Source organism: Vombatus ursinus, unplaced genomic scaffold (assembly GCF_900497805.2).
Source record: "Vombatus ursinus unplaced genomic scaffold, bare-nosed wombat genome assembly UNPS02009205.1, whole genome shotgun sequence".
Taxonomy (NCBI): domain Eukaryota; kingdom Metazoa; phylum Chordata; class Mammalia; order Diprotodontia; family Vombatidae; genus Vombatus; species Vombatus ursinus.
The window spans coordinates 37412351-37427555 of NW_020948983.1; the positions used below are offsets into that span (position 1 = coordinate 37412351).

At 36.0% G+C, this 15205-nt stretch overlaps 1 protein-coding gene across 4 annotated transcripts in view; it reads left to right on the forward strand.

The window, feature by feature from the left end:
* Window positions 1-15205, forward strand: part of MCTP2 (multiple C2 and transmembrane domain containing 2) — a 215893-nt gene that overhangs the window by 165863 nt on the left and 34825 nt on the right. For all 4 annotated transcript variants that reach the window (XM_027852162.1, XM_027852163.1, XM_027852164.1 and 1 more), the window contains one exon: window positions 13549-13671. In XM_027852162.1, the coding sequence (XP_027707963.1) occupies window positions 13549-13671 (123 nt within the window). The remainder of the gene's footprint in view (window positions 1-13548; window positions 13672-15205) is intronic.

A 15205-nucleotide genomic window follows, 5' to 3' on the forward strand; every position in this document is an offset into this window, starting at 1 on the left:
TTCAGCTATTTCCATTGTTTCCATCATAGAGGCTGCTTCTTTACAGTGAAATGATTGTTATGGAATGCAAGCTCCATGAAGGCAGGGTCTGTTTCATTTTTGTATTCATGGGAGTTCCAGGTAAACAAAATGGAGGAGTAGACATTTTTCTTTAATCCCCACAACCTCTCAAACTTCTAACCTCTCTAAAACAGAAATTATACCAAAGATAAAGCAACTCCAATTATCTCTGTGGCCTAGAATACACCAGAATTCAAAAGATTAAAAAAATAAAAGCAAAAATGAGCTGGCATCTCCTCAGAGTTCACTCAGCACCCCTATCTCACCTCCCATACTACTGGTAGCAGAATTGTACTAGCTCACCCAAGGATCCACATACAGGTTTGAAACAAAACCTAATTTCACACTCTGGTCCCCCCGCCCTTTTTTCCAGTGACTTGGAGACCCTGACTCCATGCTGCAGAAGTTTTCTTGGGCTGCAGCAAACAGCTAGTGCAATGACAACTCTTCAGGAGCAGAACATTGCTGAGGGCCCCAAAAGATAGTCAGCACTGTGGTAGTCGATCTCTTAGCACCAGCATTGAGAAGCTCTGCACTGTCAGTATAGGACCAGAAAACTGAGAAACAGAGGGAGAGGGACAAGACACCAGGTCAGGACCATCTATGTGTGGTGGGCAGGGAGTTATGAGAGAGGTAGAAGAAGAGATAAGGGGTCAGTGTTGAATCACTCCACTAAGCCTGAGGGAAAGAATTCAACACCCAGCTGGGGTCAGTTCTATCCACACATAAGTCACTTGAGGCAAAGACCTAGCCTGGGAAACTGAATTGTGCAGTGTGAAAGGGGAATGAAAGACTTTGAGAGCTAGCCCCTAGGGAAACTGCCATTAGAGAAGATAGAGTCAGAAAGGGAGTAATAGAGGAAAATAAATGGGGGAGGGGAGTCCTGAAATTAACAAAGATCCAAGGAAGAAGAAAATCCAAAGAACTTGATAAGCAGATAAATCAACAAGGAAAACATTACCAACAGAAGGAAATAATGGAAAAAAATAGATACACTAATGCACTATTGGTGGAGTTGAGAACTGATCCAGCCATTCTGGAGAACAATCTGGAACTATGACCAAAAAGCTATAAAACTATGCGTACCCTTTCCCAGAAATACTGTTACTGGGTCTGTTTTCCAAAGAAATTAAAGAAAAAGGAAACTGAACAAGTTATGGTATATGATTATGATAGAATACTATTCTGTTATAAGAAATGCTAGAGATAGTTTCAGAAAAAATGGGAAGACTTATATGAACTGATTTAAACTGATATATATCAACTGATGAAGTGAGCAGAACAAGGGAGAATATTGCATACAGTAATAGCAATATTGTAATGATAACCAACTGTGAAAGACTTAGTTAGCTACTCTGATCAGTATGATAATCCATGACAATTCCAAAGGAATGATGATAAAAAATGTTGTCCAGTTCCAGAGAGAGAGAGCTGATGAAAAAGTACAGATTAAAGCATAATTTTTTCTCATTTTCTTTATTTTACTTGGTTTTTGGGCAACATAGCTAATGTGGAAAAATGTTTTGCATGACTTCACGTGTATAATGGGTACCATATTGCCTGCCTTCTTAATGGGGCAGGGAGGGGATGAGGCTGCAGGGAAAGACAAAATATATGATTAAGATATATTTAAATAAATGTTAAAATAGAGAGAGACAGACAGACAGAGAAGAAAATATGGCCTTAGGACCTAGTAAACAAGTTCAAGTACCCATGAATAAACACCGTAAAACAAAAGAAAATGATACAACAATTGATTAGACAGAGAACCCTTCAGAATGTGAGGAGAACATGGAACCACAATACTCTGTTCCTGAGTGATTCAAAAGAGAAATAAGAATTATGGAAGGAGAATTTATGGCTGCACAGCAAAAGTAATAGATAAAATAGAAAAACTAGAATCTTTACTGAAATGTACCACTAAATAAAAGAAAGAATGATGATTAGGAATGCAAACACAGAGAAGTAAAAGAAAATTTAGAAGAAAAGAAGCAAAAAAAGAAAACCCATTAAAATAAAATATGCTTGGGGCAGCTAGGTGGCACAGTGGATAGAGCATGGCCCTGGATTCAGGAGGACCTGAGTTTAAATCTGGCCTCAGACACATAACACTTAATAGCTGTGTGACTCTGGGCAAGACACTTAACCCAATTGCCTAACTCAAAAAAAAAACCAAAACAATGCTTGGTTTTTTTTGTATTCTTAACAGCTAACATGGTGTTTATGAGATAGTAGTTGCTTATTAATTTTGATTGATTTTGGCTTTTTGGTTTTTTTTAATTTCTTAGTTTTGCTGTAATATGGATACTTGATTGTCAGAAGTTTGACCTCAAGAATAAATTATGTTATTCTATGTAGCAGTAGAGCTGTCATGGTTCACTGTAAAATCCATGTCTTTCAATTGATAAAATATTTAATATATTGTTCTTATGTTAAATATTTAATGAAAAATTTCCCCCCTCTTTCATTGATTTTTGTGCAGTAATAACTTCTAATATGGCAGTGACTACACATGTTCTTGGTTGAGTTTTCAGAAATATAGAACTTCAAATTCTTTGACAAGAGAAATGAATGGTCCTGTAGCATCTCTGCCAGAGGTATGCCCTTAAACAAAGCATTTGTTACACCAATGAATAATCATAGTGTAGAATTTCTGGTATAAATATTTAAAACATCTACTTATCATCTCAGTCTTTATTTTTAATGAGTCTAGTTTACTAGAAAACACAAAGTTCATGACTATTAAGTAATTGACCTAGTTTGAATTGTTGTTTAAATGCAATTTTAAATAAATCAAATTTCATTTAGTTTCAAGGTCCTAGATAATAGAAGTTTAAAAAAAGTATCTTATTCTTTTTCTATCTCATTTTTAATGTTTCTTTAGTTTTGTGTACTTACAACTGACCCAATCATTAAGTAGCATGAAACTACTTAACACTAATAGAATAATTATAAGGAAAAACACAAATGAATTACCTTTGTATTCCTTAATTCAAATCATAGTTCTGCCACTTATTATTTATATGACCTGAGTGGTATAAAAGCTACTTAGACACTTTGGGCCTCAGTTTCCTATAGTGTAAAGAAGATGGGCTAGCTTCCAGCTCTAAATGTATAGCCCTTTGAAATTATTCCATGCCTCTATCATACATATTCTACTGTTATATTTAGAAGTACAAGGTGAGTTAATGAAAGAATTTTTCCCCAGTGGCTTGTGGAAATCACTTTCATTATTTTATACTCACATCTGTTACAAAAACTTTATATATAGAAACTAGCTATTATAAGCTAGGAAACTGTTTCAAAGTATATTATTTGAAGCTTGACTTGGCAGAATTTTAAGAATCCTTCTTGAACTGTATTTCAGCAAACATGGTCCCTCATGATTTCACTTCAGTATTGTAGCCCATATGAGAAAATATCCCACTTCCTCCTCCCACTGATTTGTTGGATCTCCAGAATCTGGCTCCATCTCTCCTTCACGGCTCTTGGGGTACCACTTGATGATCAGGAGTGATACTTTAATGCTATCAATTTGAGTTTGAATTTGCATGCTTTCTCCTGCCATGCCCCCCACTCAAGATTATCAGTTGAAAATCAATTTAGTTATCAATCTCTAAGTAACTTTTTGTTGCAAAACGTTCTCCAATAATCTGGGATATATGGAGTCTAAAGTAGAGTGGGTTCAAACTTAGAGAGTACATGTGACAAAGAGGACAACTCACAGCTTCTGGTTGTTTAAAGTCCTTTTCACTTATTCATAGTGTAATTACACCATTAATTAAATTATACCATTAATGGCATGATTTCTCTTCTGGGCATGTTGTCTTTCCATCTCCAATGGAGAACCAGCCATCAACTGATCTAGGGCTACTGCTAAGGTACCAATAGGAAAATGAGAATCCCAACATCTTTCAGAGCCTTTGAAGCTTTTAAGGTCCTTCTCTGACCAAGGGGGAAGTGAGGGAGAACTAGAGGGTTGGGGAAAGAATCTGGCCACAACTGAAGCTAACATTTCTCCTTCTTCCCCCCAAAAAGTTCCTCCTCACAGGTACATTGGAAAGACACTCTTGCTCCAAGTTAACTAGATGCTTTTTATACCAGTCCCAAAGGATGTAATGAAATCTCAAAACCAATTAGAACAGACTTCCAGTCTTGAGTCATTTCCCTTCATCAAGTGTCTTTCAAAGACTTTTCATACTTAGACTAAGGATTATAATTGAAAATGTTTCATTAAGCATCTATCTTATGACTTAATTCAAATGAGGTGGAGTGACTTGATTGAGTAAATATGTAACAACTCTGCCCTTAAACTTTTTGCAGAAAATAGGCTTCCCTATTTCTATGCCACTGATTTTTACATTTTAGCCTATAGCATATCTTTTACAGCTTTCATTCATTCTAGATTAACCCATTATTTTCTAAACGAAAGCAACTTCTACAAACCAAAAGGATATGATGTTTGAGTAACTAAGTAGTGTAGTGTGTAGCCTATTGGGGAATGGATTTGATTAAACAAGTATTTTTCAGTCTAGTAGAGAGGTTCTTAACCTTTTGTTTTGTTTCATGAATCCTTTTGTTGGTCTCATAAAGCCTATATCCCTTCTTAGGATAATGTTTTTAAATGCATAAAATACATGGGATTACAAAAGGAAGCCAATTATATTGAAACACCATTGTCAATTTAAAAAAAAGTTCATAGGGAGGAGGTAAAGTTAAAATTCACAAAATGAGAACTCACATAATTTAAAGACTATAGAATGATTTTGTAAAGACTCTTGGTTACATAACTAAGAGAAAAGAGGAGTTTGTGAGGTTTTTTTTTTTAATTTAACCCCACTCATTGTAAGAGGATGCACTGATTTAAGCCATTGAGTGAATACAATTTGAGAAACCTGGCTGGAGTAGTTAAAAGTAGAACAGAAGAGGAAACAGGGAGTGGAAAAGCCAGAACTGAGGTGTTTATGTGGGAAAAACAAAACAAAACAAAACAAAACAAAGATAGGCTTCAGATGCCAGTTTCTGATTGGCTGAAGACCGATTCTAACTAGGAGGCAGCTATTTGCTGGCTAACACCACAAGTGCTTATTCTCTGTTGCCCTCTCTAATGTGAAAAGAAGGAGCAAGCAGGAAGGAGAAATGAAGTTTTACAGCTGGTTTGCTGCTAAATTGGCTGCAAGCTGATTGGGTGGATGATACAGATTCTTTGTAAGTTAGGAGCCGGCTGAGCTTTTGACGTTACACAAAAAAAAGGACAACCTCATAAGCTTTGTAGTTCTCTGGCTTGAAAGGGACTGCTAACCTATAAAATAGTATGACTTTCTCCGTATCATTTTAACACTGATTGTTAGTTAAAGGAACTTGACAATACTTCGTCAGTCCTAGACTAGAAGACAGGAGTTTACCCAGCAGGAAAACTGTGGGGACAAGAAGTAGAGCAATTGGGGCAGCTAGGTGGCGCAGTGGATGGAGCACTGACCCTGAAGTCAGGAGGACCTGAGTTCAAATCTGGCCTCAGACACTTAACACTTACTAGCTGTGTGACCTTGGGCAAGTCACTTAACCCCATTGCCCAGCCAAAAAAAAAAAAAAGAAGTAGAGCAATTAACAGAGACATGGTTTCATGGGGTGCAGATATTTCTAAATGGACTGTTGACAAGAAGGTCTGAATTCCAGAACTAAGAATTACCTTGAATATAAGGACTTTTTTCACTCGTGTCTCCATATTAGTTTTGCTTAAGTGTATGTCCATTCTTTTTCCACAAATACCAAGTTTGTTGATTGGAGACTATTACCCAGGTTTATGTGCAACCTGTAATTTATTAATTTTTCCTGCATTTATTTTATATTAAGCACCTGTGATTGTTATTGTTTTTACCTTATTAAGTAAATGGTTATATTTAAGATCTAATGGTGTTTCATTGTGAATGCCTAAGCAGTGTAAGTATTTAGATGGAAGTACACTGATAGGAGCTCAAGATCTACCATGGTGATTAGGGAGAGTATATCCCTACAACAGGTATCCTTCTAGGACCTGAGAGAGTTTAGCTTCATGGTGGTAGTCCTTCTTTGGGAATTTGAAACTGCCAGCTTATAGATAGGCTGCCTAAGTCAGTTAGCAGAGAACGAGAGAGTAAAGGGGGCTTATACCCCAGGTGAGATGTTACAATGTGGAGATCCATATCCAGGCACACCATGCAAGAATTATATATCCATATCTGACAATGTATGTAATTAATGATATTTTCCTTTTTAAATTTTAAAAGATTCCTTGCTTTCTTAAGTGCCATTTTTACAGAGGATTATATTTCCAATTTAGTAATGAAAGTCAGAATAGAATTGAGTATATAAAACCTTATATTAACTTTTCAAGAACAGACCTGTATATATACCTCACCTGTTTCTATAAAGTAGTACTTTATAAAGCCTACACACCCTGGAAAAAGACAGAGGAGGACTAACATTCACAAAAGGCAAAAGCTTTAAGTCTATAAATTATGTTTCTGTTCACCTCTTTATTATCAGCTATTACTATAGTTTTATTTACATGATCAGAGAACCATAGATTCAGAGAAGACAAGGGATATCAGAGTCCAGCTACTCCAATCCCTTCATTTTTTAAATGAGGAAATGAATGGGAAATTATATGACTTTTGCAGTCATAGATGTAGTAAACAGCACAGGTGGGATTTGAACCCAAGTCCTTTGACGCCAAAGTCAGTAAGTAATCTTTCTACTGTACTTTGCTACCTCTATAGCCTTCTGTGCTAATTACAGCTTTTAGTCAATGAAAGCAGATTTCTATCTGCACAAAGTTTGAATCTTACAAATCTTTCCATTACTAACAGAGTCAGGATCAAGATATTAATTCCCTCAACAGCAACCAAAAGTTACTGAGTTGAGGACACTAGATGGCATAGTGAACAGAGCACTAAGTTTTATTTGTGAAGCTACTTAACCAGCTATGTGACCCTGGCCAAGCCTGGTAAACTTCATGGGCCTCAGTTTTCCCATCTGTAAAAGGGAGATAATAATAGTACCTGCCTCATGGGATGGTTGTGAGGGTCAAATGAATAAAATATGGAAAGTACGTTGAAAATCTTAAAGTGCTCTAGAAATGCTTTCTATTATTGTTATTTTATGTAATTTACTTTCTCCTAATGTATCAACTACTGCTGAATAAGAAAGACTTTTGGATACCTACCCTCCAAAAAATCCCTTTGAAATTTCTACAGCCTGTATTTCTATATCCTTTCTTAAATATATATCTGGTAGTACCTTTCCTTTATTAATTATCTTTAATTGATCCTGTACATCTCTTGTCTGTAAATAGTTATTTGCATGTTGTCTCCTCCATTAGATCAGGAAGGCCCTGAGAACAGAAGCTGCCTTTTGCTTTTGTTTCCTCAGAGTTTCATAGAGTAAACAGTAAATGGTAAACAGTATTGATTTAGTGAAGACTAAAAGTAAGCACTGAATTAGGTTGATCCTGTGATTGATTAGTAAACAACAAGGGATATAGTTATAGATATACACACATATATATAAGGTATAAACTATATATATATATATACATACACATATATCAAATGTATACCTGTGGGGGGGGGCAGCTAGGTGGCACAGTGGATGGAGCACTGAGCCTGGAGTCAGGAAGATTCATCTCCCTAAGTTCAAATCTGGCCTTGGACACTCACTAGGTGTGTGATCCTGGGCAAGTCACTTAACCCTGTGTTTGCTTCAGTTTCCTCATCTCTAAAATGAGCTAGAGAAGGAAAGGGCAAACCACCCCAGTATCTTTGCCAAGAAAACACCAAATGGGGTCATGAAGAGTTGGACACAACTGAAAAGACTAAACAATGTGTGTGTGTGTGTGTGTGTATACTATATATACATCTAGTCTACAGCACACCTTGTTGTGCTGTTTACTGATCAATCACAAGACCTAATTCAGCATAATTGAGCTATTAATTTTATTTTTCAGTCAGGTAGTCAATAAGCATATATATATATATATTATATACACACATATTTTTATGTAACTATACATAAAAAGAATATTTAAGTATAACATAAAGCATATGCATTTTGTATACATAAAGTAAGATCTAAATTGTATTTGTCAGTACCTTCATTTATTGTGCTTTAGATTTGTCAAAGCTAGGAAGCACACCAAGTTGAACTTTATAAAAGCCTTGCCACCCAAATCAGTGCCATATATTCTATAAATGTCTTAAAATATTTGTCAGTGCTGCATTTTGGGGTCAGAGAGTATCCTCAATTAACTTTCTTTGATATTCCTTTTTGAATGTTTTTTGTGTTTCTTATGGATTACTACTAATCCTTACAGTGATTTGATGTATTACCAATCCTTGATATAAAAATATATAAGACTGAGGAAGAGTCATTAGAAGTAACTAAAATTTCTTGAGAAAGGATATTTTTATAATTTCCACTAGGAAAAAACCATTTCATTTGTTGTGGTAACAGAAGAGCGTTTAATGTGATTAGAATAGCGTTTGTTTCTTTTGCCTTGGGGTTTTTGGAACTGAACTGGGATTTTTCATTTTGGAATACATTCTAAGCTATAATAAATTCAGTATCCACTTGCATTGCCTAAACTTCAAACATCTAAAAAGAGTGTATGGAATGTCAACTAATAGATACCTTATAACTATTATAATAATGAATAATATTGAATTTCTAGTTGTGATGTACAATTGAACAAGAGGGCTGCCTCATTCAAACAATATTCTTGAAGGGTGTATGTGATTTAAGTTGAGACTGTCTTCTCTCATCTTTTACATTTCTGTCAACAGGATGGTTCCAGTGGAACTCAACAGAAATAGTTAGACCCCCTCCTCAGTATTTTTTCAGATGAAACAACTTCCAGTCGTCAATAGCATTTGCTTGAAGTCATTAGGCTTTTTGAAATAGCATTGCATTAATCAGATGAAATCAACTTGACCGGTCACCAGTGCTGGCTGGGATGTTAGTGTTCTTTTCAGTGCTAGAACAGAAGTCTAGTCAGGTCTGAGCTCTGGGGGTTTTATTCTATCTGGTTTTCCTCCAAAATGTCTGTTCAGCCTTTACTTTTTACTTTAAGTATTAAATATTATTTATAATATAAACCATTTCTCATTTATTTTCCTTCTTTAGATTCAGTTTTTACTTTGGGGTAGGGGTACAGATAACTCATATTTTAGAAAGCAGATTTTTCCCTAGATTAAGCTTCATATATCCTATTACCATATGTGAACATTTTACATTCATATTAAATACCTACTATTTATATGTCTTCTTAGAAGTCTACTTCAATACATTTTTGACAAAGTGAAATGGAAGTTTAATGATCATCCAATTGATTGTCAATAATGCTTATTATATTAATCAAACTACCCACCAAATCATCACTTTAAATATATCTTTAAATTTAGTTTTTAATTAACATTTTCACTGTATTTCAGTGGTAAAAAATAAATTAGAATATTTAGCATTTTCATTCCTCATTTGTCCATTTAAAACTGTCACTCCAATCTCTGTCCTTGGCATGATAATGCTCCTTAGTTCTCAAAGGCTGAGTTACTTAAGAACAAGCTTTGGGAAGTTGCATCATGCCAGAAGTATTTTCAGCTTGATCTTGGCAATAGACTTTCCAAGGACCAGTCTAACCAAATTTGCAGATGTAGGTCACTATTAAGTTGGCCACTTGGTCTTGAATTATCTGGCAGCTCAAAATATAAAATAGCCCTAAGTTATATGTGCCTCCCTTCTGATTCTGTAGCAATAACAATTGAAGTAGAAGAAGAGGAGTCAGAGGGTGCTAAATATCATATTTTTAGACCATTAATAAATGTTGGATGTGGTACTCAAACTTAGGAAAACCTTTACCAGTAACTAAAAATTGCCCATTAATGTGAATCTCAACATTTTCACCATGAAACCAGAAGATCGAAGTAAGTTGCCAATAAGTAGAATCTTGGCTCATGGTTCTCATTAGAGAGGCAAATCAAGTAGATGGTTTCATTCTTCATCCAAGGGAAATAAGTATTTTATGAGATATTTGCTTATCTTATTGTCCTCTGTTCATTATATACAAAATGACCACCATGAAAGCGTGAAATGTTCAGACTTTTTTTTTTTACAAAAAGTGAGCAAGTAGAGAAATTCTATGAAGTCAACAAAATCCAAATTTAAGTGAATATATAATAGGTCAGTCAAATATTTATCAAGTGCTTATAAGGTTCCAGGCCATAACTACTGGAGAGACAAAGAAAGGTGAGGAGTTGAGGATAGCAGAGACTAGGAAAGGCCTATCGTATAATGAAGAATTTGAGGTGAGTCTTGAAGGAAGCCAGAGAACTCAGAAGACAGAGGTGAGAAGAGAGAGAATTCCAAGAAAGGGGAACAGCCAATAAAAAAAGCAGAGTCTGGAGATGGAATAACATTCAGTAATTTTGTTTTAAAGGTGAGCATTGGTGAGGATGGGGAAAACCATTTTTGGAAAATGTGATTCAGAAGTAGGAAAGAAAATAGACCAGAGAATGTTAAAGAACAGAGAAGCCTCTTCTTAAAGAGTCAGAAGACATTGGCCATAGAAAGTACCAAAAGCTCTAACTCTGTCTCTCTGTCTCTGTCTCTCTCTCTCACACACACACACATATACACACACATACACACACATGAAATTGGTAACATTTTAACTCATAGGAGTAAAACTGGTTATTTACTGGGTTGTCATTGCTGGATCAGATATAGTCAGTTATCTTGTTAGAGCAAGCATCAGAATTGATATAAAGTTAGAAGAAAGAAGATGAAAGTGAAAATGTACTTAATTTAGTTGAATTAATTAAATTGAGAAATTGGTAGCAGCTTTCCCCAAGTTTATGAATACTAGAAATATTAATTGAGAGAAAATATATGGTATGTCTGCTGACCCATGGAAAAGTTGTGCATTCTTCTGACTACCTCCCAAAATAGTGATATCTTGTAGGACCTGGGGGCTGTGTGGTTCTTTATTTTTTTTAATCAGTGTGATCCCTGAATATGCCAAGACTGAAGAGAGAATGAGATGCCTGAGTACTACATTAACCTAAATTTTACCTGTAATGAAATTGTTGTCTTGGCTTACTGAGAAAATGATAACTTGGGACTGATCCAGACCTTCACAGAAATGGGCCCTCATGAGAAGACAAGCAGTTTGAGCAATTCAGGAGTGTGAAGCCAAGGCCAAAATGAGGAATAAAGCAAAGGAATGATGCTAATGATCTCAGTGAAGAGATGGTGGGATACAGAGTGGAAAAAATATCTTTGGGAGATTTAGAAACTCAGCCATCTAGAATTGGAAGCACAACTGCCATCATCATAGAAATCGTTGGATCAGGAAAAGCAAAAATGACATCTACACCAGTGAAGTCTTCAGGCCTATGCAAGGCTCTGAAGCATTGAGCCAAAGGGAAAGAACTGGACAATTTCCTCTATCATTAAACCAACTGATTTAAAGAAGTTATTAATAATGGAAAGTTATTAATAATGGAAAAGGATAAAGGATAAAGGAAAAGGATAAGGACACCAAAACTGATGATAACCTTTCCTTAAAAAGTTTAACAGATGTATATCAATTGCCCAAAAGAAGCTTGCCTTACTAAATAGAGAGTTGGCCTTGGGGCCAGACAGACCTGGGTTCAAGTTCTGCCCCTACATACTGGTTTTGTGACTCTGGAGTGAACACTTAACCTCTTAATGCTCTAGGCAACCCTTTAATCTTTTAAGTCACAGAGAAGATGCTGACCCACAATGGTGAAGGATGTTTTCTGTGAGACTTGCTTATGCCAATAAAATCATAGGAATCTCTATCCCTGCCTTATAACAGTTACCAGAATAAGGTGTCCAAAAAAGCTGCAAACATTTGCCTTAAATGACTAAAGGAGGAATGCAGCAGCAAAGGCACTCACTGGTTTATAATATGAATTAATTTTGTAAAATCTTGTGGAGAAAGGTGGTAGGACATGAAATGCAATATTGATTTAAAAACCAGCAATAAGCAGTTTGGAGGGCAAAATCAATTTAACAAAAACTTGGTAAGATACACAACTAATCTAAACCATCTTAAGGGATTTAAGGAAGGAAACCCGGACAACAAAAAGACGAAATATGGGAAAGACCTGTGGAGAGTTTTTGAATGAACCCTTTTCCCCATCAATAGACTCTAGACAGCAGTCCCATAGGAAGTAGAAATGCAAGAATGAAAGAAAAAAAGAAATGATAGGAAAATCAGCTTAATGACATGAAATATACGCAGAAGAGGTCAGTATTTGAGTTTACATGATATTGAGGACGTTGAGGGAGCAATTCTCAAAGTATCTAAAGGAAAAGAAACTACTCAAAGTGTGGACCTTTTTTTTCCTTTTGTGGACTGAACCTATGATTTCACAGATGCAGAGAACTGCCAAAGGGGAAACTCCCTTAATCTATGCATATTGACATCTACTCTGCCATTTATTGTTTAAAAGAGTTGCCTGGGGGCACTGAAAGATTAGGTGACTTGAGCTTGGACCAGCACTGAAGAGGCAAAACTTGCACTCGGGTCTTCCTGCCTCCAGGGCTGCTCTCTGTTCATTATCACACTGCCATCACATCAAAGCCAATTTGTCTATTCTTGTAATTGTCATTTAAGGACTAAACCAATTAAGTTCACAGAGGCAATTTTCAAAGGGTTAGGGTCAAAGGTGATGAATGTTTTGTTTTCTTCTTATTACCATATCAGCTCCTGGGAATAAGTATGTGTATATGTGGATGTATATATGGATATATGTGCTTGTGTGTGTGTGTGTGTATTTCAGGACTAGGGTAAAGAGGATGGAAATGACAGTGTGATCTAATTCAATAGATAAAAATAATTGATATTAAGATGTTATGAGTATAGTCAAGAGTCACTACACTCAAACATCATCTCAAGCTTTGCAAAGTACATGATGATTGTATGATAGTAATGATACAGTCTACTGTATCTGGGAATATCCACCAAAGAATAATTTCTGTTTTGGTTTCTTATCACTCCATTTTCCTGATTGACAATGCTATTAGCTAATCAGACGACCTCATGAAGCAAGCAAACAAGAAAAGAAAGGGAAGGAAGGAAGAGGAGAGGAAGGGAGGGAAAGAAGAGAGAAAAGAAACAAAATAAAACAAAAAAACAGCTACTCTAAAAGCTCAAGGGTAGTTTAGTGGATGGGACTTCTAAAACTGACTGATATCCTGATTATCCTGTTTATTCTTCTAACTTGTCCACTTCCTGGTGGGTCAAAAGCTCTTTTCATCTGCCTTTTTGTTTTTTATTGCATATTATAGAACCTTCTTATTATTTTTTAATAGTGATGGTTTTAGACTAAATTTTGAAAAAAAAGCAACTTGGTATTCAATGACATCATGATAGATCCCAGTTCTCTTCCTACTGTTTTCTCATGTTGTCTCACTTTTCCCCCTCAGGTATTTCTGGTCACTGTCTGGAATTTTGACCTGTACATGATCCCCCTGGGTTTATTGTTGCTGTTTGTTTATAATTTCATCAGACCCATGAAAGGAAAGGTCAGCAGTGTCCAAGAAAGCCAGGTAAGCCAAGCTCCCCATCAGCTTTGACATTTGAGCAAAGAATAATTTGTTGGTTTAAAAACATAATCCAAATTTGTTTTATTTTAGACACATTTAACAATATTGCCTGTTAGTTTCACTGAGGCTATCTTTTTATTTGTATGTAGCAGAGCCTCTTTCCCCTAAGGCATGTCAATGTCTTAGCCTTCAGGTATATATCTTTTACACTCTAGAAGCCATTGTAATGTTATATATGTGGAAAGAACATATATACAACTCACTTCAATCCTCTTTCTAAGCAAGTTACCAAAATCTGACTTCATTAGAAGGGTGTGGGTTGATAATATCCTTTGTATGATTAAATCTAGGTCCTGTACAAGAGATTGGATAGACTTGTCTTTGTGACTAATCTTCATGCTATTTTATTAGTATGAGATTTATATTAAGAATGATATCCCTGGGGATGGAATAAATTGACTAAATAAGAGACAATGTGGTATAGTGGAAAGTATCTTGAGTCAGGAGACCAGAATTTGATTCCCAAATCCACCATTGACTAGCTGAGGACAAGTCCCCTAAACTGTCTGAGTTTCAGTTTCCTTATCTATAAAATGGGGAGAATATTTGTACTGTACGCCTTACATAACTGTGAACTCTGTGAATTATACATATTTTACACAGATAAGTTCTTATTATGATTCCAAGGAAGGAGAGAAGAGGACAAAAATGATATATTTTGTGGAAGCACAATGGAAAGAATAGGAGTTGGCAACAGATTCAATATGAGGGGTGAGAAGGGAGGAATTCAACAAGATTCTGAATTTGTGACCCTAGGGACCAGGAGAGTAAAGCAGGTTTAAAAAAGAAAATAATGAATTCCATTTTGAATGTGTTGAATTTAAGCTGCTCACAGAGATGTTCAGCAGGTAGTTGAAAGTGCAAAACTAGAGTTAAGATGAGAAATTAGAGCTAATCATATAGATTTTAAAGTCATCTACATAGAAGTGACCATTGAACTCCCAGGAACTGATGCGATGACCAAAGAAGACCATCTAAAGAGAAGAGCTGAGGACAGAGACTTGAGGGACAAATACACTTGGTGTGTATATGTGTATGAAGGGTGGTGGGGTGGATGACTACCCAACAAAGGAGACTGAGAAGGTGCAGCCACTGAGGCAGGAAGATAACCAAGAGAGAACAATGCCTTGGAATCCAAGGAAGACATGAACATCCGGAAGATGAGATGATGGATAGTCTAAGAAGTCATTAAAAAATCAAGGAGGACAAGGGCAAAGGCCATTAGATTAGCAGTAAATAGGTTCAAGGAGAGTTATCTAAGATGATTACTCTAGAGGACAAGACTTAGGGGAACATGAGGGGAAGTTTCTGATCCATAGATTAAAAGGAGCATCAATTGATTGTTACCCCCTACCTTTTGACGGCTTTTGAAGTAGGAGGGTAGCATCAGTGGCAGTTCATTAATAATGTATTCTCTCTCCTAACACGGGTGAACTGGGGATGGAAACCAAGCTCAAGGACAAATAAGTCCCTTTTT